Below are 22,705 nucleotides of genomic sequence, written 5' to 3'. Positions count from 1 at the left end.
AAAAATATATTCTCTGTTTATGTAATCTTTATGAAAAGAGAGAGATGTCAGTCGTTCTCATCTCAGCTCATTACGTTTTAATCTGCCCCGCCCACGGAGAGCGCGCGCTATTCAAACGCAAATTACTGAGACGATCCCATACAAACTGTGAACGCCCACATATCAGCTCGAGAAAACACATAAAGTTTATTCAGATCATTGTACTTGTTTACACCGTCTCGCAGCGCTGTGAGGAATAATAATAATGGAAAATGTACCTCAGAAGTGCTGGTATTTCGAGGAGCAACGGATGGAATGGCGTTTCTGTGTGTGAATGAATGAACGGCAGAGATGCGCTGTTTACCACAACTCGCAAAAAGACGGTTTAAATTTGAATTGCGTTTCTGTGTGTGAATGAATGATCTGCTTTTAGCAAACTATTTTGCTATACTGAGTAAAAATCGACTGAAATAAAATGTATTTGTATAAGCAACGTATTAAACTGCAAATTAACATTTATATTCCTTATAATAAAAACGAAAGACCTATGTTACAGACAAATGAAAGACAACATTTCGTTGATTAGTTTTGGATAGATTACACATTTTTACTGTAAAATATCTGCCACCTCAAATAAGCTTTTGTTTGCCAATTTTTGCTAATATGTTAAATATAGTATGTTTTGTCAATGTAGGCTATATTCGAAGTAATGAATCCTTATCTTTGAAATATGTATGATAAAATGTATACTTTAGTTTTTACAAAGAAAGATTACACTTCAATTGTTGTTGTAATTGTAACCATCCATCCATCCATCCATCTTCTTCCGCTTATCCGGGGCCGGGTCGCGGGGGCAGCAGTCTAAGCAGAGATGCCCAGACTTCCCTCTCCCTAGACACTTCCTCCAGCTCTTCCGGGGGGACACCGAGGCGTTCCCAGGCCAGCCGGGAGACATAGTCTCTCCAGCGTGTCCTAGGTCTTCCCCGGGGTCTCCTCCCAGTGGGACGTGCCCGGAACACCTTCCCGGGAAGGCATCCAGGAGGCATCCGGAACAGATGCCCGAGCCACCTCAGCTGACCCCTCTCGATGTGGAGGAGCAGCGGCTCTACTCTGAGCTCCTCCCGAGTGACCGAGCTTCTCACCCTATCTCTAAGGGATCGCCCAGCCACCCTGCGGAGAAAGCTCATTTCGGCCGCCTGTATCCGGGATCTTGTCCTTTCGGTCATGACCCAAAGCTCATGACCATAGGTGAGAGTAGGAACGTAGATTGACCGGTAAATCGAGAGCTTCGCCTTGCGGCTCAGCTCTTTCTTCACCACGACAGACCGGTACATCTACCACATTACTGCAGAAGCTGCACCGATCCGTCTGTCAATCTCCCGTTCCATCCTTCCCTCACTCGTGAACAAAACCCCAAGATACTTAAACTCCCCCACTTGAGGCAGGAACTCTCCACCAACCTGAAGTGGGCAAGCCACCCTTTTCCGCTTGAGGACCATGGCCTCGGATTTGGAGGTGCTGATTCTCATCCCAGCCGCTTCACACTCGGCTGCAAACCGTCCCAGTGCATGCTGAAGGTCCTGGTCTGATGAGGCCAACACGACAACATCATCCGCAAAGAGCAGAGATGAAATCGTGTCGTCACCAAACCTGACACCCTCCGGCCCCTGGCTGCGCCTAGAAATTCTGTCCATAAAAGTTATGAACAGAACCGGTGACAAAGGGCAGCCCTGCCAGAGTCCAACATGCACCGGGAACAAGTCTGACTTACTGCCGGCAATGTGAACCAAGCTCCTGCTTCGGTCGTACAGGGACCGGACAGCCCTTAGCAAAGGACCCCGGACCCCATACTCCCGGAGCACCCTCCACAGGTCACCGCGAGGGACACAGTCGAATGCCTTCTCCAAATCCACAAAGCACATGTGGATTGGTTGGGCAAACTCCCATGAACCCTCCAGCAACCTGTAGAGGGTGTAGAGCTGGTCCAGTGTTCCACGACCCGGACGAAAAACACACTGTTCCTCCTGAATCCGAGGTTCTACTATCGGCCGTATTCTCCTCTCCAGTACCCTGGCATAGACTTTCCCAGGGAGGCTGAGAAGTGTGATCCCCCTGTAGTTGGAACACACCCTCCGGTCCCCCTTCTTAAAAAGAGGGACCACCACCCCGGTCTGCCATCCCAGAGGCACTGTCCCCGACCGCCACGCGATGCTGCAGAGGCGTGTCAGCCAAGACAGCCCCACAGCATCCAGAGACTTGAGGTACTCAGGGCGGATCTCATCCACCCCCGGTGCCTTGCCACCGAGGAGTTTCTTGACTACCTCGGTGACTTCAACCCGGGTGATGGACGAGTCCACCTCTGAGCCCTCAGCCTCTGCTTCCTCAATGGAAGACGTGACGGCGGGATTGAGGAGATCCTCGAAGTATTCCTTCCACCGTCCAACGACAAGTCTCAAGTCTCAAGTCTCGTTTATTTATATAGCCCTTTCTACTACAACGTAGACCAAAGGACTGTACATCTAAAAGCAAGAAAAAACATACAAAAAACAAAATATGCAATGACAGAGTCAAGAATTAAAAGAAACAGAATACAAATACGTTTTCACACGAATTTTAAAAACATCAACTGACGGTGCAGATCTAATATCCGGGGGAAGAGCATTCCACAGTCTAGGGCCGACGACTGAAAAAGCTTGATCCCCTTTAGTTTTAAGACGAGTTCTTGGAACAAAGAGCAGTAAACAATTAAAGGACCTTTGAGATTTACCAGAGTTCATAAGCACCAAATCCTTGATATATTCCGGGGCCAACTCGTGAACAGCTTTATAAACATATAACAAAACCTTATACTGTATCCGATATTTCACAGGGAGCCAATGAAGCCTTTTCAAAACAGGTGTAATATGCTCCCTTTTCTTAATACCAGTAAGGAGCCTCGCTGCAGCGTTTTGAACCAGCTGCAATCTTGAAATAAGAGATTGACTAATTCCTACATATAGAGCATTACAGTAATCCAAGCGTGTGGAAATGAATGCGTGAATCACTGTTTCCAGATCAGGAACAGACAAAAAAGATTTCATTTTCGCAATAGTCCTTAACTGATAAAAACATTTTTTTACCACATTTTTAACCTGATGGTCAAACATAAGAGCAGAGTAAAAAATTACACCTAAATTTCTTATTTTAGGCTGAACATATGTTTCCCATATACCTAGAAAATCGGTTAAACCACTGTCATCCTTCTTCATCCCAAACACCATGACTTCAGACTTGCTGGCATTTAACTGCAAGCAGTTTTGCTGTAACCAACTAGTCACCTCCTTTAAACAAGCAACCAGGGATAAATTAGGGCTTGATCCTCCAGCTCCAATCGGTAAGTAAATCTGAATGTCATCGGCATATAGGTGATATGATATACCATATTTCTTGAAAATTTGGCCTAGAGGCAGCAAAAACAGAGAAAAGAGAATAGGTCCCAGAATTGAACCCTGAGGTACTCCACAATCCAGAGAAACTGACCCGGAGGAAAAATCCCCAACCCTGACAGAAATTGAACGCCCCCTTAAATATGAGGAAAACCATTTTAAAACCGTCCCTCTCAGCCCTACAACGTGTTCCAAACGATTAATACGAATATCGTGATCAATTAAATCAAAAGCTGCACTAAGATCCCCAGTTGAGGTCAACAGCTCCCCACCTCTACTGTAGACAGCGTTGGTAGGGCACTGCTTCCCTCTCCTGAGGCGCCGGACGGTTTGCCAGAATCTCTTCGGGGCCAGCCGATAGTCCTTCTCCATGGCCTCACCGAACTCCTCCCAGGCCCGAGTTTTTGCCTCCACAACCACCCGGGCTGCAGTTCGCTTGGCCTGCCGGTACCTGTCAGCTGCCTCAGGAGTCCCACAAGCCAACCAGGCCCGATAGGACTCCTTCTTCAGCTTGACGGCATCCCTTACTTCCGGTGTCCACCACCGGGTTCGGGGATTGCCGCCTCGACAGGCACCGGAGACCTTACGGCCACAGCTCCGAGCGGCCGCTTCGACAATGGAGGTGGAGAACATGGTCCACTCGGACTCAATATCTCCAACCTCCCTCGGGATCCGGTCGAAGCTCCGCCGGAGGTGGGAGTTGAAGATCTCTCTGACAGGAGACTCTGCCAAACGTTCCCAGCAGACCCTCACAGTACGTTTGGGTCTGCCGAGTCTGTCCAGCTTCCTCCCCCGCCATCGGATCCAACTCACCACCAGGTGGTGATCAGTTGACAGCTCCGCCCCTCTCTTTACCCGAGTGTCCAAGACATACGGCCGCAGGTCAGATGAAACGACCACAAAGTCGATCATCGACCTACGGCCTAGGGTGTCCTGGTGCCACGTGCACTGATGGACACCCTTATGCTTGAACATGGTGTTCGTTATGGACAAACTGTAACTAGCACAGAAGTCCAATAACTGAACACCACTCGGGTTCAGATCAGGGGGGCCGTTCCTCCCAATCACGCCCCTCCAGGTGTCACTGTCGCTGCCCACGTGGGCATTGAAGTCCCCCAGTAGAACGACGGAGTCCCCAGTCGGAGCACTTTCCAGCACCCCTCCCAGAGACTCCAAGAAGGCTGGGTACTCTGCACTGCCGTTTGGCCCGTAGGCACACACGACAGTGAGAGACCTATCCCCGACCCGTAGGCGCAGGGAAACGACCCTCTCGTTCACCGGGTTAAACTCCAACACATGGCGGCTGAGCTGGGGGGCTATAAGCAAACCCACACCAGCCCGCCGCCTCTCACCATGGGCAACTCCAGAGTGGTGAAGAGTCCATCCTCTCTCAAGGAGTGTGGTTCCAGAGCCTAAGCCGTGCGTAGAGGTGATCCCGACTATCTCTAGTCTGAACCTCTCAACCTCACGCACAATCTCAGGCTCCTTCCCCGCCAGCGAGGTGACGTTCCACGTCCCTAGAGCTAGTTTCCGTGTCCAGGGATCGGGTTGTCGAGGCCTCTGCCTTCGACTGCCGCCCAATCCTCTCAGCACCGGCCCCTTACGGTCCCTCCTGCAGGTGGTGAGCCCACGGAAAGGCGGCCCCACGTCGCTCCTTCGGGCTGAGCCCGGCCGGACCCCATGGGGAAAGGCCCGGCCACCAGGCGCTCGCATACGAGCCCCAACCCCGGGCCTGGCTCCAGGGTGGGGCCCCGGCTGCGCCATACCGGGCGACGTCACGGTCCACGATTTAACGTCACTCATAAGGGTTTTTTGAACCACTCTTAGTCTGACCCGTCGCCTAGGACCTGTTTGCCTTGGGAGACCCTATATATATATATTGCTCTTGCATTCTTTCTTTTGGCTATAGGTGACACACCTGAATGAATGGCTCATTAAGTATGCGGGCCCCATTGTCTCCTCAGGTGTGAATCACTACATATGCATGATGGTGTTGAATCGTTGACGCCCCTTGCGCATATTGCCTTTACAAACAAAAAGTGTTTTACAAGATTTAAATCAATGTATTGTGTTATGTGAATGATTAGGTAGGATGCTTTTCATATCATTTTGAAGAAAAAACTCTAGGCAACGACATCCATTAGTCGAAAGTCTTATTGACACATATTTAGTATGTGTTTTGTGGCCTTATTTCAGAAACTTTAGTTTTTAGTTTTTTCAATAACCATGCATAAAAATTATTCTCTCAAAAATACAAACATGTACATGCATGTTGCTCACATATTATGGTAGCCCTGTTTGTGCTAAATAGAGTGTAATTATACCTTTGCCATTAATATGTTTATAAGCATCTGAAAAAAGCACAAATGTCAGGGCATGTCAGAACATCTCAAGGACCCCAAAAACCCCTCAGACCCCAGAGGGTTAACTCTGGTAGATAATATTTCAATCACAGAAGAAAGACTGTAGAGAGTCATTCAAGAGTCATTAACAATCCACCACCACAGTGTGGCGCTAACAGCATTTGAGAGCGTGTAAGACCTCTGATCATCACAGTGTCCATGTCAAGCTTATTCTCTACCTGAAGGACCTTCACAGGAAGCTTAATAACTGCAGGTTGAACATGTCATTTGATTTTAAAGATAAGTCAAACTGACTCATTAGAATCATTAATCATGTGCAGTTTACAAATCTGATAGCAAACTAAAAACAATGCAGTCCTGACATGTCTACGAGTCTCTCCTCTATGGAGGCCTCCTTCCCTCTCTTTACCTCTCTACAGATAAAGCGTTGTTGGGATAATTCCGGATCGCGTGGCTACGCGGAAGCGATACAATTCTGTATTATTAATTTTAAGGCCAGACAAGTAGTATGTTGAAGGTTGATTTGTAGGGAAGGACTGCGCGCCTGCGCACATATATTCAAGCGCACATACCTATTGACTGAACTCGTAATACCGTCGGCGTTCTCACTGGTTCGCGTTTTTGAAGTTTGCGCAGAAAGAACGGTTAAAACTGTGTTGTGTTAGCGGCCCCTAAGTTAATAACTAATGATCGTTGCGACGGAAGTGACTCAATCAAACTAACTTTAGCTGGACAATAACTTTATTCTAGAGCTGCTATAAAGTCAAAACACTTTACTTTAATTTCCTATTATCAATGTAAAGCCGCTTTGGAACAATCTACATTGTTAAAAGCGCTATATAAATGAAGATGACTTGACTTGACTTTTATTTTTCGGCCGGCCGAAAAACAAACTGATGTGTGAATGATTGTGTAGCACTGCTTCCTATCGCCACGTTCCCCAAAACTGTGTTTTTATGAAGAAAAATGTTTGAGAGACTGAAAGCAGAACAGGGAGCACTAGAACCGAACCATCAACGCTATATTTTAGCAGAGCAAATCATGATTTTGACACAAATTTGACAAGCCTATAATAACTTATACAAGTTAAAGGGATAGTTCACCCAAAAATAATAAAATCGGTCATCATTTACTCACCCTCAAGTTGTTCCAAACCTCTGAGTTTTTCTTCTTCTGCTGAACACAAAAGAAGACATTTTGAAGAATCTGTAACCAAATGGTTGATGGACCCCATTGACTTACATAGTAGGAAAAATAAATACTATTTCAGTCAATAATTATCAACAATCATCTTTTTTGTTCAGCAGAAGAAAGGAAATCATACAGGATTGGAACAACTAGAGGGAGAGTAAATGATTTTTGGGTGAACTATCCCTTTAACTGGGAAAATGCTAATATACAAATGGACTCAGGTTTGTTAATGGCGGTTAAATCAACAGTTATAAAGGAATAAAGTCCAGTTAGACCTTCATCACAAGTCAGACACAATGATTCCTATTTTATATTAGATTGTATTTCCTTCGACTGTATCGCAATGATCTAAATGTTGTTGGAAGGACTGACTGAAACCTTTTTCAAAACTTTGCAAAATATGTATATGAATTAAACAATGTAAATACCTCCTTTAACCTTTCAAACTTTTCTGTAAACCCTTCGGTTTTTCATGAGAAACAACATTTTGCAAATACATGAGTTTAGGTTTTTGTTGTTGCAGTAAATGAGATGTACATGCTGAGTCAGATCAAAAGTTTTTAAAACAGTTTTGATTTCTTTTGCCATATTGGTTTCTGCATTATCTATGTGAATGTTAAAATCTCCAGCAATGGCAAAACAGTCAAACTGTGAGGTAATTGTTGATAACAGTTCTGTAAAGTCCTCAGCAAAGGCTGGAGAGTATTTTGGAGGCCTGTAAACAATGATGAGTAAAATGCGTGTAGCACCTTTTTAACACAATACCCAGATATTCAAAAGACGTGTAATTCCCAAATGATATTTGCTTACATTGATAGATATCTTTAAAAAGAGCTGCTAGACCCGCACCTCTCTTAACAGCTCTGCAGACACTCATAAAAGTAAAGTTAGGAGGGGATGTTTCATTTAGGATTGTTGCACTGCAGCTGTCTTCTAGCCAGGTTTCATTTAGAAGCATCAAATCCAGGTTGTTTGTGGTTATTAAGTCATTGACTAGAAGTGATTTATTTTTAAGTGAGCGGATGTTTAAAAGTGCTAACTTAACAGTCTTACTTTTTTCCATACACCAATCTTAGTTAGACGTGGAATAGGCACCAGATTAGTTGAGTTTGCTGTACGGCTATTGAAGGCCTTAGACTTTCTATATTGTAATAGAACAGCAATAGAGAAAGATACAGGCACACTGGGTTCCCGCTTGTTCTGTAAACATTTGAGAGAGTTACTGTTATCATAGCGGGGACCCGGCACATATCACTGAGAGCTGGTATCAGTTGTTTTTGGTTCACCTCGAGGAGATTGAGGAGGGTGTTGCAAAGGCAGAAGAGCTCTCACAGAAGGAGGGGGAGGGGGAGCTGGGCCCGCAGGCTTTGGTGGTTGTGGTGCCTGCCGTTTTTTGGTTGATATCTGGGGGCTTGCAGCAAAAGAGTGGGATAGTTTGGTTCCAGCATAACACCAGTTCTTCCATTTTCTGTGAGAAACACAGAAGTGGAGTTGCTGGAGAGAGGGAAAAAGTGTCTGGTGAAAGGGGCTGTTGCTCGGGTGTTATCGGAGGCTGTAATATGCTGTCCTGGCTTCCCTGGCTGTTTTCCAGGAAGTCGTCCTTGGGTGCTGAATCTTGGAGCAGTTCTGATATGTCTGTCTGTGGTGAGCTCTGTGGGCAGGGCTCAGCTGAGATTGAGTCCGTGAGCAGAGGTTGTTGTGACTCAGTGGTGTTATCATTGTCCTTGTGTCATATGTCAACATCATGTCCATTTTGCTGCTGAAGTGAAGTCCTGTGGTCATTCATACTGTGTCCAGGTGTGTGTGTGCCGTTCAGATTGAGTGGATTGGCACACACTGCAGAAGGATGATTGAGGGAGAAGTAGATATTGTCCTTTAACACTCTTGAGCCAAGTTTGTTTGGATGTCGGCTATCCTGATGAAACAGTTGTCTCTGACTCCAGAAGAGATTGAAATTGTCAATGAAGCTCACTCCTTTTATATTGCAGGTTTTTTGCAGCCATGTATTAAGCCCAAGCAACCGTGAAAACCTGTTTGTTCCTCTCGCTGGGAGTGGTCCACTGATGAATGTCTGAACTTTCAGTCTTTTAAGTCTTCCCCGCATGAATGATGAGTCGATTAGCAGTCTTATGTTTCATTAGAATGTTCTGAAGTTCCCTGTTTACATCAGAAGTGGTTGCTTCTGGAAGGCAGCACGTAGTTGTATCCCTGCTGCTAATGTTTCTGATTATGGAGTCCCCCACTATCAGAGTCCTGGGCTCGGCTGCACTCGGAGCTGAATGCCACTGTCTGCTGGACCTTGAGCGCCAGTTAGCATCAGTGTTAACTACTGGCTGATTCAGTCTGTGTTCGATCACATTCATCACATTTGGGGATTCCTCATCTACATTCATTAGTACTTCAAATCTGTTCTCAAGATGTATAGGTGTTGGTAGGAGACCAGTTTTTTTAATCCTTGTCAGAGCTGTATCTGGGGTAGAGGATGCTACTGCGGCAATATGTGATGCTTGTGATAATCTGATGTCTCGAGTGCTTTTGGGTCTCGCTCCCTGTTTGTGCCATCGATTTGTAAGTCGATCGGCTTGTTTCTCTACCTGTCGAGGAGCACTAGTTTCATGGGACTCACCGGCTATATGCTGAGGGTGTCCATGACGAAGCTCTGTTGTGTGCTCCGTCTGGTTTGGTGGTCCCGTAAGTAACTTTGTTTCAAGAACTGCAATCCTTTGTAAAAGTCTGTGGCAGTTAGTGCAGCAAGTAGATTCCAGAAGAGGCATTTTCTCTCTTATCCTTATGAATGTAGGCAGTTTTGTTTTCCTTTCCCCGGAATGTAAGCTGGTCGGGTAGAAGAATTCTGCGTTTTTGTAGTAATCCAAACTTTGTCGTTTGAGCACGGTGCTGATTTGCTGAGGTTAAAATTAGGTGATAAAAGGAGCTAAAATATAAAAATATAGAAGATAAAATATAAGCAAGAGTGTCCGAACAGTAGCTGAGCAGGAAGTGAAGTAAAAATGGGATAGTAAAAAACCCTTTACTATCCCATGATGCCACACGAGAGAAGTTGTGAATGGGAGTGAAGCTTTGCAACTCTTCACTTTGCAATAATAAGATGAGGGGAGTCGACATCAGGAATGGGATTAAAAACAGATCGGAAAAAATGTGGGTCATCGAAATTAGGAGCGTATAAGTTCACAAATGTAACATGTTTCTCTAAAATTGTACCAGTCACAATAAGATAATGACCATTGATATCCTGTTTAGTGGACAAATGTTGAAAGGGAATATTCTTGCGTATTAATATAAACACTCCACGGGCCTTTGAAGAGAAAGTAGAGTGGTACATTTGGCCTATCCACCTACATCTAAGTTTGTGAGCACAGGAATGCTTAATATGAGTCTCTTGTAGGAACAATATGTCTGCATGCAAAGAGTTCAAATGCGCGAAAAGACTTTAGATCTTTTAACGATATAATTTAAACCATGCACATTCCAGCTCAGAATATTCAAATGCTTCTTAAGGGAGCTCATTTAAGTGTAGCTTGGGGTAAACCACAGGGTAAAATAAATGACAATTAAGTACAGGCATAGGCATTGTTAGATGTGCAAAACAAACAAAAAAGGAAATAAACATTTCCAGTACAAAGATAAGCTGGCATAATTTTAACCCAATAAACTCGCTTCTCAAACCCCTGTGAAAATCAAAATACCCCATTTAAACGTGGGACAGCCGAACAGGACACAGGAGGGGAAAAAAAGATAAAGCGAAAAAGAAAACAAAAATCGATCGACGACTTAACTGCTTTTAACCTAACCCAACAACAACACACAGCTCCGTCTCCACTCGTAATAGTAAGGAAAAAAAAACTTTGCGTATAAATAAACGAATGAACATTCTGTATACCCATAAACAAACACAAAAGCATACACACATGAACAATCTTAAGACATTACTGACCTGATCATTTTTTAGTCCTTAATGACAAAATATAAGGGTGGCCCGACTGATCCGTCAAGAGTTATATATCTAAATATATAAAAAGTCACGTTTAACGAGTCCATGGATTGCGCAGGTCATCAGTAGCTAGGAATAGTGTCTTACCATAATGTACCACAGTAACCTACTTCGCGATCCATCACCGTGAGAGATTGTCAATGTATGATTCGGCCTCCTGCGGGGACGAAAATATGTTCTTCGTCTTCTCATGAGTGAAGATGAGACGGGCAGGATACAGCCAACCATATTTTATTCCTTTAGCTCTTAGTTTCTCCCGTGCACCGTCAAACTGCTTCCGTTGGGAGGACACCTCTGCTGGAAATTCCGGGAAGATACTGATTCGACCCCTGTCGAAAGAGAGCGGGCTTTGGTTACGGGCAAGCCGCAGTATTTCAGTCTTAACAGTATCATGATGAATTCTGGCAATCATAACTCGTGGCCTGTTGTTCACAATGGGGCCAATGCGGTGAGCTCGGTCAACCTTTACGCCACGCAGAAAGTTATCTTCGCCCAGCAGCGAAGGTAACAGGCCAGATGCAAATTGTGTGGGGTTGCCCTTCTTGACGTTCTCAGGAAGACCTGCGATCTTGATATTTTGCCTGCGGGATCTGGCCTCTCATTACCTTAGACTTCAGAGACGTATTCTCCTGTGATATGCGGCGCTCATAGTCAGTGCTAGCCTCCTCCAGGTCAACGATACGGGATGAGTTGGCCGCTAGTGTTGACTTCACTCCTGACAGGGAAGCCTCCAAGTCATTAAATCGGGTAGTCATGGAACCGTCCATCTTTCTAATGGCCGAAAGAATAGCCCTAGGTGAAGGCTTGTCTGCATCTATGCTAATTTTAGTGTTTTTGTTTATCCCAAGGTTTTACAGCAGCCTGCCGGATCCAGGCTGTATCCTGATCTGATGAAGGACCTGCGCCTGGACCCGATGTCATAGCGGGGTGCTAAAGTGCCAACTAGTTTCTCCTTATGGAGGATCCCTTTACCACTCTACAGATAAAGCGTTGTCTGGAAAATTCGGTTCGCGTATCTACCCGGATGTGATACAATTCTGTATCAAATTGTTAAGGCCAGACAAGTAGTTTTTAAGGCTTGGTTTGTAGGGAATTACAAACCTGCGCACATATATTCAAACGCGCATACCAATAGACTGAACTCGTAATACGCATGTGCCATCAGCGTTCTCACAGGTTTCGTGTTTAAAGTCTGTGTAGAGTTTCCTGTTAAAGCGGTGTCGTGATAGCGGCCCCTTAGTTAATAACTAATGATCGTTGCGACGGAAGTGAATCAATCAAATTAACTTTAGCTGAAAAATAAATGTATTCAAGAACTGCTATAAAGCCAAAACAATCTCTGTTACTTTAAACTATCCTTGTATCTCTGTAAAGCCGCTTTGGAACAATCTACATTGTTAAAAGCACTATATAAATGAAGATGACTTGACTTGACTATTACTAGATTCACACTAATATTTACACTGTAATCTTCCCCTTCGTTAAGTAATGTTTTCAACCTATGGTTCTAGTATAGTTTGCACTCATCTCGCACTCTGCTGTGGATTTACTGCACATTTTCTTTCCAAGCATCTTACTTTTATCATGGTTTGCATGAAATACGTCTCTCAATGTATGGATTGTAAATTCACTTCATCACTGGATCTCTGGAGTGTTTTTGTTACTTCGTTATTCTAGCTCTGCTATACAAAACAAATCTTGAATCATTTGTGTATGCAAATTCACAGGAGTATCTTCTGGTCCCACTTCATACTATATTAAAGTGAATTATTTGGAGAGAAGTTTTACTTTAATTCTCAGCGCTGCAGAACCTGGTTATCTGAACTCATTCAAATCTCTTTTTTACTCAGGGCTTTTGTTGATTCAAGAAATGGTGAATGGAGCAGAAGGTAAGCATCTATTTGGTTTCAATTAGGTTTTTAATCTTTATTCTAGTCTTTTTGTTTGAACTGCCAGTTATAATAGTAATATGAAAGATTTTGGTATCCCATTTGGATTTAATTTTCAGGGGCATTTTAATCTTTTTCAGGGACTTTTTCTTCCCAAACCACATAAAATACCACTCTTTCACTCTAATTTGAAAGTTTTAGTAATTTTGTTGTTTTTGTTTCAGAGAACGTTGCATTAGGGCAAACATCCACCCAGTCATCCACATATACGACTGGATATGCTGGAAATGCAGTCGATGGAGTACGTGAAAGCTATTCCCACACTAACATGCAGACCGACCCGTGGTGGAGAGTGGATCTGATGAAAGTATACAGAGTGAACAGAGTAGCCATCACTAACAAACTGACCGACTATTATTATACCAGGATAAACGGGGCAGTGATTCGCGTCGGGAACGTTCTGGACATTTACAGCAACACCATGTGAGTCTTTCTTTGACTGTTTAGACTAATGTTGCTGCAGATGACCAGAAACTGATAACAGATTATCTCTCTGTCTGTAGATGTGCTGTAATTTCTACTATTCCATCTGGAGCCACGGCCACTTTCTCATGCGGTGGGATGGAGGGACGTTACGTGATTGTCCATATTCCGGGAGATCAGAAGATTCTTACTTTTTGTGAGGTTGAAGTCTACGGGTATTTAGCAGGTAATTCATTGTTGTAGAACACTTTTCAATATATCATGCCATACAAAACTGAAAGTTGTTACACTTTATTAATATCCTCCCAAACCAGTATGACGATATTCAAACTATTGGCATCTTACAGTCAGATTATTCAGATAAATGCATGTGTCCCTGTTGTGAGGAAGGTCAGTGTTTGTTTAATTCTAACTACAGGAAGTGGGGAAAATGTTAATAGAGGAAGTACAAAAAAGTTAGTGCGGAAATGACTAAATTCACCTCAAGTTGTAGTTCATCAATAATCTTGTAGCTCTCAAATCTCATTCACACAAGTGCATGTTCAAACTTTGAGTGTCAAAACGTGTCAGAACTTTATTCTTTTCCCAGGAAATCTGGCAGTAGATGGTGCCGTTACACAGTCGTCAACATGGTTGGACTGGTTTGGTGAAAAGGCCATTGATGGTAATCGAGGTCTCCAGCAGTTGAACACGGGATGCTCCTCAACCCTTAATGAGACTAACCCGTGGTGGAGGCTGGATCTGCGGCATATTTACAGAGTTAGTAAAGTGGTCATCACTAACAGACTAGACTGCTGTGCAGAACAAATAAACGGAGCGGAGATTCGCATCGGAAACTCTTTGGAGAACAGCGGCAACAACAATCCCATGTGAGACTCTTGAGGTTGAAAGAACATGAGAGAAATGCAAAGATTCAACACACTATCTCCTTCATCTGTTTCTCTCTCTGTCTGTAGATGTGCTGTTATTCCTGCTATTCCAGCTGGCGAGTCCTACAGCTACTCATGTGGTGGGATGGAGGGACGTTATGTGAATCTGATCATTGCTGGAGACATGAAGACACTCACTCTCTGTGAGGTGGAGGTTTATGGAGAAGGTAAAACATCATCATATTTTTTTGTCCGCAAGACACAGTGAGGAGTTTTAATGAACAGTCAACTAATTCATATATTTACATGTATGAATGTATCTTTGTTTAGGTCCCGCTTTAAAAAGATCATTTGTAAAAATGCAGTTTAACTCCAGCAATGATTTGACTGACCCTTCAATGAGAGAAAATGTTCTGAAACAGGTGAGAGAAACAAACACATTCAACCTTAAAGAGCTACTGGTATTTTACAGTAATCATGAAGGTTGAATGGTATTAAAGTGATGTGATAAAGTTTGTTTGAGGCATTTCTTTGAGATTTGAGCATATATCATCATATTCTGAGCCCAAACTTAAAAAAGTTATGACCAGTCTTGAATAAAAAATGGTTTATGCAACTGGCCACTGTTCTAATAATTTTATTATGAATGTTATTTTCAGCTGGGATCTGCTCTTGCTGATAAAGGATTCACAAATGTGACACTGCGATGGTCTCAAACTCCTAAAGAGGTGATCCAGAAGGTGAACGATGCTAAACGTGAGTCTTATAATGACTTATAAAATAATCTGCAGTTCTGCACAAATAGGAATGATTATTAAATTGGTAAGAGATGTAATAAGCAAATGTTTTATTTACAGGTCGTTGTGGTAAAGAAAATTAACACTCTGGAAATCAACACTTTCTTCAGTTCACTAAATTCATATTCATTAAAGACAATGAATCTGATTCTAAATACATTGGTGGACATTTCTTCATAATTATGTGTTTACAATATAAAGACTCTTAAAGGACTTTTGCTTGCTTCCCTGTAACTGTTATTCACATATCTAAGAATTATAAAACACCTTGTGTAATTGTGTATTGTCAACAAACAGAGATAGTAATAAATGTAATAAAAATAAGTAAATAAATGTCAAATTTATATTCACGCAACCCACAAGTATAATTCGAATTAATGACAGTTTTGGGTGTCTTCACTTTTACTATTTTTATTATAATATCTATATATTGTACATTAAATTGTTTTATTATTTAAATTACATTAAATGCATGCTTTGAGTATAGGCTTCAAACCTATTTCTCGACACTTATGAAACAGACTTCTTTTGATGCAAATGTGATACTGCTAAGTCTTGAGAGGGGGTCAGATCTTTCTGTGGCAGGGGCAGCTGCCACTGAGACTCGCCATCCGACCCGGCACCATGAGTGGCAGGTGCCACTCGACTCATCACCGTTAAAATCCCAGTATTCATACACTATAATGATAATAATAATAAATGCTTAGTTGCCTCTTCAATTCCTGTCTTCTGCACAGTTGTTAAAATATAATTAAGCGTACCTTACCGCTATGTGCTTGTGCACTACAGATCAAGTAAGCCTATATACCTGGGCCGTCACAATTGTTTAGTTCATATTACCTGTAATTGTGAATTGTCTGTGTATTTTGCCGGAAGCTCAGGAGACCAGCAAGGATCGGCCTCCGTGGCCTTGCCACGGGGATTTGGCTCTTTAACAGTGGTCTGGGACATATGTCCCCTCCACCAAAAAAAATCCTCCCTGCCTTGGGAGGAGTAATGGGGTTGTGGACTGGAGCAAGCACGGGGCTGAGCTCGGTCACCGTGATTTTGCCAAGTAAGACATGTTCCTGGATCAACATATTTTGTTGATCCTGGAATAACATTCCTGTCCCAATTTAGTCCTTACCCTATCCCCACCCCTAAACCTAACCCTACCCATAACTTTTCCCTAAAATCAGAGGGAAATGATAGGTGAATAACATTGATGTTGAAGCACCTCACCCTGGTTCTAAGCCTAAACTTGACATAAACTGTAAACTTGTCCCTCAAATCTGATTGGTTGATTGGAAAGTTGTTTCAGGATCAACAAAGATGTTGATCCAGGAACATGTGGTACTTGGTGAAATCACGTTCACCGGGCTGAACTCTGGGACTTGAGCGGACTCAGGGACTGGAGTCCTCATTTGACTTGGCGGCCATCTTGGCTGAAGACTCAAGCATGGCGGCCATCTTGGCTGAAGATTCAGGCGTTGGTGAGAACTAGGGCTGGGAAATAAAACGATAACGATAATTATCGCTGTAGTAAGAACAAGGACACAGAAGTGCTGGTGTATTTGACTATTCATGTTGTGAACAAGCGCCCGCCAGCCAGGGCAATGTAAACATGCAGTGCTGACCATGAACACTAGATGGAGTATACATCCTGTAACATCTTCCTTTTTCTTAAAGAAAGTTAGGCTACCTGTCCATACCTAATAATTGAGTTATAGACTGAGGCCTATTGAATATGACAACAAATTAACATGTTCCATCATACTGGCCATAAACAAAATACAGTTGTTGTACTTTTTTTTTTTTTTTTTTTACTAGCAAACAACCCTTACGGCAAACTTTAAACTACAGATTAAGTCTGTTTGGTGCCCTAGTCAGCCAACCATAGCGTGACATAGCTGGGGGCCTTGTTGGTGTGAACATTGGGTCAACAGCTGAATTGTCAGCATGCCTAGGTGGGGTAGCGCATGCTTCGCGACCACCCGGCTCCTCAATCTGTGTCTCTGGCCCCTTCTGGTTTATGAGGGGCACATCCATCGGCGTGCTGCTCTGCGCCTGACCGTCCGAGTTCTGTGGTGTATTTGACTCTGCTGCCCGAAGATCAACTCTGTTTCGGCGGTATAGTGCTCCCTCCACCTCAACCAGGTAGGACCGCGGGGCAACCCTCTGCACGCAGGATCCCCGTCTCCAGATGCCTGTCCGATCACCAGGTAATGGCTTCATTCGCACCCCTTGGCCTACCGTGAGCACAGGTAGGTCCTTTGCTGAGCGGTCATAGTTTGCTTTGGAGACCTGCCTCCTGTGACGTAGCTTTTCCAACACTCCAGTCACCACACACGGTTCCAACAGCTTATTGGCCACCGGTAGTGCAGTCTTAAGACGCCTTGACATCAAGCGCTGCGCCGGACTGCTGTTCATTCCTTCCGTCGGTGTGTTGCGCCACTGCAGGATTGCTTTCCAGGCATCCTCGCCCTCACGGTGTGCTTTTTTGCATAAGTTCTTTGCTATCTTGACTGCAGCCTCAGCTTTGCCATTGGCCTTGGGATAATGTGGTGATGAGGTGATGTGTTCAAACTCCCACTCTGCTGCAAACCGCTTGAACTGATAAGATGAAAACTGAGGGCCGTTGTCAGAGATAACCCGGTCCGGCAGCCCGTGACGAGCGAACTGTGCTTTGCAGCGTTTGATTGTGGTGTCTGCCGAGAGATCTGGGAGGAAGTCAATCTCCCAGAAGTCTGAGTGATGATCAACTATCAGGAGAAAGTCTTTGCCATTCAGTTGGAAAAGGTCAGCGGTAACTATCTGCCATGGGCGTGTTGGCAGCTCGAGGGACATCATCAACTCTTTCTGCTGTTCAATGGCATACTCATTGCAGACTGTGCATTTGCCGACAAAGTCAATGATGTCAGCTCGCATCCCTGGCCAATACAGAGTGTCGCACGCTTGCCTGTAGCAGGCCTCGCCCCCAATGTGGCTTGAGTGTACCCTTGCTAACATCTCGGTACGCAGTGCTTTGGGAATAACAACCCTGTCTCCTCTGAACAGCACTCCATTTTGAACGCTGAGCTCCTCCTTGTAGGCCCAATATTCTCTCACCTCCAGTTCAGCATCTTCTCTGAGGTCCGGCCAGCCCCTCAGTGTCACTGACTTCACCGCCCGAAGCTGCTCATCTTTGTCCGTGTGCTGTCGGATTTGTATGAGTCTCTTGTCTGTGACATTAAGATAGTCAGACTGGTTGATGTGCTCTACCTCTCTCTGCTCTGTTTCCAGACTGCAGACTGTGTGCCCACCAAGGCTGGAGTTTGTGTGTGTGTCTGGCACCGTGGCTCTGCTAAGCGTGTCACTCACATACATCTCTGGGCCGGGCTTGTAGACAACTGTGAGATTATAGCCCTGAAGGGACAGCAACATGCTCTGTAGGCGCTAAGGGGCATTCAGCAGTGGCTTGCTGAAAATGGCGACGAGGGGCTTATGATCTGTCTCTGCAGTGACATTGCTGCGCCCGTACAAGTACTGATGAAAGCGTTGGCATGCGAAAACAATGCTGAGGCATTCCTTCTCAATCTGGGCATAATTTTGCTCTGTTGGTGTGAGAGCTCTCGAAGCGAATGCCACAGGTTGTCCCTCCTGCAACAGGACGCAACCCAGGCCATGCTGGCTAGAGTCACTCTGGATTGTCACTGCCTTTGTCACGTCGTAGTAACGCAGCACAGGTGTTGTAGTCACCAGCTGCTTCACTTCCTTCACTGCTGCATCATGTTTTGGAAGCCAGTGCCACACCGCATCCTTGTCCATGAGCCTCCTCAGCGGCTCACAGACCTCTGAGAGGCGTGGTAGGAACTTGGCCAGGTACGTCACAAAGCCAACGAACCGCTGCACGGCCTTCACATCCGTCGGGAGTGGCATGTCTATGACCGCCTTCACTTTCTCTGGGTCAGCTTTCAGTCCCTTTGCCGATAAAATGTGCCTGTGAAAGTGAACCTCTGGCACTTTAAACTGGAGCTTCTTTATGCTGAGCCTTAGTTTGACCTGCCTACATCTGTCCATGAGGGCCAGCAGCTTGGCATCATGGTCACGCCCAGCCTCTTCGTCAGTATACCCACAGCCCACGATGAGGATGTCATCTGCTATGGGGTCTACTCCATTGAGTCCCAGTAGGAGCTCGTGCTGCTTTCGTTGGTATTCTTCAGGGGCCACTGAAACGCCAAAGGGGAGTTTTAACCAGCGCTTGCGCCCCCAGGGTGTCCAAAAGGTGGTCATGTAGCTGCTTGCTTCGTCCAATCTGCACTGGAGAAAGGCATCCCTTGCGTCAACCAGGGTGAAGACCCTAGCCTTGGGGAGCTTGTAGAGTATGTCTTCAAGAGTTGGCATGATATAGTGTGACCGCAGCAGAGCCTGGTTGAGGTGCTTTGGATCGATGCATATCCGCAACTTGTCTGGTTTCCTGATGATCACCATATTGCTTATCCAGTCTGTCGGCTCCGTGACCGAGGTGATGTGGCCCTCCGCTTCGTATTCCTCAAGCTGAGCTTTCACTGCTGCCCTCATGGCGACCGGTACGTTGCGGGGGGCACTCTGGACTGGCTGAACCGCTGCATTTAGCTGAAAGTGCACCACCCCTGGAACGGACTCTACTGGCGCAGTGAAGACATCCTGATACCTCTCGATGAGAGCCTCCCTTTTCAAAGGCCCAGCCTGGATACTACTGTCCACCGCATTCAGGTCTGCTGGGATGGTGAACTGCATAAGACCAAGGCGCTCACATGTAGACCCAGAAAGCAGGGGCTGCTGACTGGTTTCGACTATCTCAAACTCTAAGGTGTGTCTACGATCCCGCACGACACACTCTGTCACAAACATACCCATAGAGGTCATTAGCTGACCAGAGTAGAGCTTGAGCTTGGTGCTGCTTGGCATGAGTTTCTCTCGGGTGCGATCCGTATCTTGTCTTTCAGGCTCATAACGTCACACGTGGCTCCTGAGTCTAGCTGGCATTTTTGCTTAACACCATTCAGTTGGAGAACGGCAAACCACTTTTTTCCTCTGGCGCCTACGGCCCCAATGCATTCGGTTGAGAAGAGATCATCTCCACCACCATCTGTTTCCTGGGCTAGCACTGGATTTTCCATGGAGTGAATGTGTGCAGATGCCTCTGATCCCCTGGTTTTCATGCAAACACGAGCAAAATGGTTAGCTGTACCACAGGCTTTGCACACCTTTCCGGAAGCAGGACATTGCTCTCGCCCTCTCCCATGATGCACACCACAGTATCTGCATGCAGAGACACTGTCTGTGGCTGGGGTGCTTTTCTTCAGCTGCCTCCCTGTAGCATGGGGAATTTTTTTTGATGGCTGTCTGAATGCTGCATTAACGCTGTCCGTATGTGGCCTTTCTTGCTCCATGGACCTCAGTGTCATGTCCGTCAGCTCTGCAGCTCTGCATATTTCTATGGCTGTAGTCAGTGTCAGTCCTTTCTCTCTCAACAGCCGTCTACGCGTGGCTTCATTAGTAATGCCAAGTACTACTTTGTCTCTTATCAACTCATCCCTGAGAGCCCCATAATCACAGGTCGCCGCCTTTTCCCTCAAGCGGGTAAGAAAATTGTCAATGGACTCACCATCCTCCTGTTTGCAGCAGCCGAAAACATATCGCTCATATATTACATTCTTGGCCGGTTTGAAGTACTCCTCTAACTTATCCAGAATGTTCGTCACATCTTCGCGTTCCGCTTCCGTCAACTGCAGGTTGTGCTTGTACACATGTCGACATTCTGGCCCCATTAACGTCCTCAAAGTGGCAGCTTGGACTGCTGAAGATGCGGCTACCAAGTCCACCGCCAAACTGTAATCTTCAAATTCAGCCCTGAAAATGTCCGAGTTAGCGCTCCAGTCTCCACTGAGCTTCATTGGACCGGGAGGGGGAATCGTGTGGTTGAATGCCATCTTGTAAACCAATCGTCGTCAGTGAGCCACGGAGCTAAAGCTAGGTAGTTAGCTGGTAGCGCTAGCCAGTAATACTGTATTAAACTATTGAAAACAAAAGAACGAAATATGCATAGTCACTCACTCCGTAATTGTGCTGATACACTGTCCATTGGCTGTCATTTTCTCGCTTTAATTAATAGCTAAGCCACTTCTGACACCATGTAGTAAGAACGAGGACACAGAAGTGCTGGTGTATTTGACTATTCATGTTGTGAACAAGCGCCCGCCAGCCGGGGCAATGTAAACATGCAGTGCTGACCATGAACACTAGATGGAGTGTACATCCTGTAACAATCGCAATATAAATATTTTTCTATAAAACGATATCAAGAGTTCGATAAATGTTGATAATGTTTATGCTCCAAAAGCGTAACGAAACTCATTTGAACTGCGCGCCACGCGGACCATTTATCCGGTCGGCTCAAAGTTCAAACGGCAGCGCAGCGCGAGCTCACTACAGCACATACTTTTAACTCTGATCGGTCTCGTTCACGAGATCCAGTGAGAAGCGTTTGAATTCAGCGAAGAACACAAATGTCTCAGTGATTTAAAGGCAGTTTAAAGCAGTTTCATCTGCTTTAACCCTCTGGGGTCTGAGCTGTTTTCTGGGCCCTGGAGGTGTTCTGACATGTGTGTTTTTTTCTGTTACTAGTGACATTTTCATGGCTAAAGTCTTATTACACTGTATTTAGCACAAACTAAAGTGCTGAATATGGCTGCCGTGGTGTGAGTGTGTGCTGCAAGCTCAGTCTGCTGGCCCAATGTTTTTGCTTAATTGAGGTCATTGTGACATCATTTTTCCACTACAAAACGATTTTCTACAAGGATCTACTAGAGTTATATCAAGATAAGCAAACTAAACCAATCTCCAGCTTCAAACCAACTAGTTATAGGAACATATTCTTCTCTTTGTGCGAGTGGGAAGAATCCGGCCTCTCAATGGGTGATGAAACAATTACTCTCCAAAGTATTTTGGACATGATGCAGCAAATGAAGCTAGAGATGATTTCACACTTGGATGCCAAAATTGATTCACTTGGAGCCAACCTGGCCAAAATAGATGGATCGCTTCAAATGTTTGGAGAGCAGGTTATCGAGCTGGAGCAGAGAGTCAGCTCAAATGAGGATGATATAACAGAGCTGGTCAAACGGGTAAAAGTGCTTGAAAAGGAAAACACTGACCTGAAATCATGGGCGGAGGACGCAGAGAACCGAAGCAGACGCTCCAATCTACGATTCATCGGCATTCCAGAGAGGGCAGAGGCTAGAGATATCCTTGGCTTCGTGAGATACTTGATTCCACAGCTTCTAGGTGAAGCGAATTTCTCCTCTCCTCTGGTGATTGAGCACTGTCATCGTACAGGTTTGCAGGACAACTCCAGAGCCAAGGGTCCCAGGCCGATCCTGATAAAGTTTCACTATTTCCAGGATAAGCTAAAAGTAATGAAACTAGCCAGGGAGAAGAAAGAGTCCTTACAGTTCAAAGGAGCTCGTGTTTTCATTTATCCGGACTTCTCCACTGCTCTGGTCCAGAGACGCCGAGGGTTTGATGCGGTTAAGAAAAAGCTTCGTGATCGGGACATTAAGTATGCACTGATCTATCCTTGCACACTGAGAGTTGCCTTTGCTGGTAAGACACATTTCTTTCGTACTCCTGAGGAAGCTGAGGAATCCCTTGGTGAACTCTCTCTTATGAACTCCTCCATTGACTCTGACATGACAGCC

At 45.0% G+C, this 22,705-nt stretch overlaps 1 protein-coding gene and 1 long non-coding RNA gene across 2 annotated transcripts in view; both read left to right on the top strand.

The window, feature by feature from the left end:
• LOC309492631 overlaps positions 1–22,705 on the top strand; it is a 195,394-nt gene that overhangs the window by 100,734 nt on the left and 71,955 nt on the right. The gene's annotated exons all lie outside the window — the stretch shown is intronic.
• Positions 12,838–15,239, top strand: LOC309492954 (uncharacterized protein; the record flags this gene model as incomplete). The annotated part of the gene is made up of 8 exons (XM_082161987.1): positions 12,838–12,856; positions 13,081–13,339; positions 13,420–13,565; positions 13,929–14,208; positions 14,296–14,435; positions 14,539–14,630; positions 14,868–14,964; positions 15,066–15,239. 8 exons carry the CDS (start codon positions 12,838–12,840, stop codon positions 15,086–15,088), a joined length of 1,056 nt encoding a protein of 351 aa, XP_082018113.1. The 3' UTR covers positions 15,089–15,239.

Source organism: Leuciscus leuciscus (genome assembly GCF_965113295.1).
Source record: "Leuciscus leuciscus genome assembly, chromosome: 2".
Lineage (NCBI taxonomy): Eukaryota > Metazoa > Chordata > Actinopteri > Cypriniformes > Leuciscidae > Leuciscus > Leuciscus leuciscus.
This window is presented reverse-complemented; position numbering and strand designations above follow the sequence as displayed.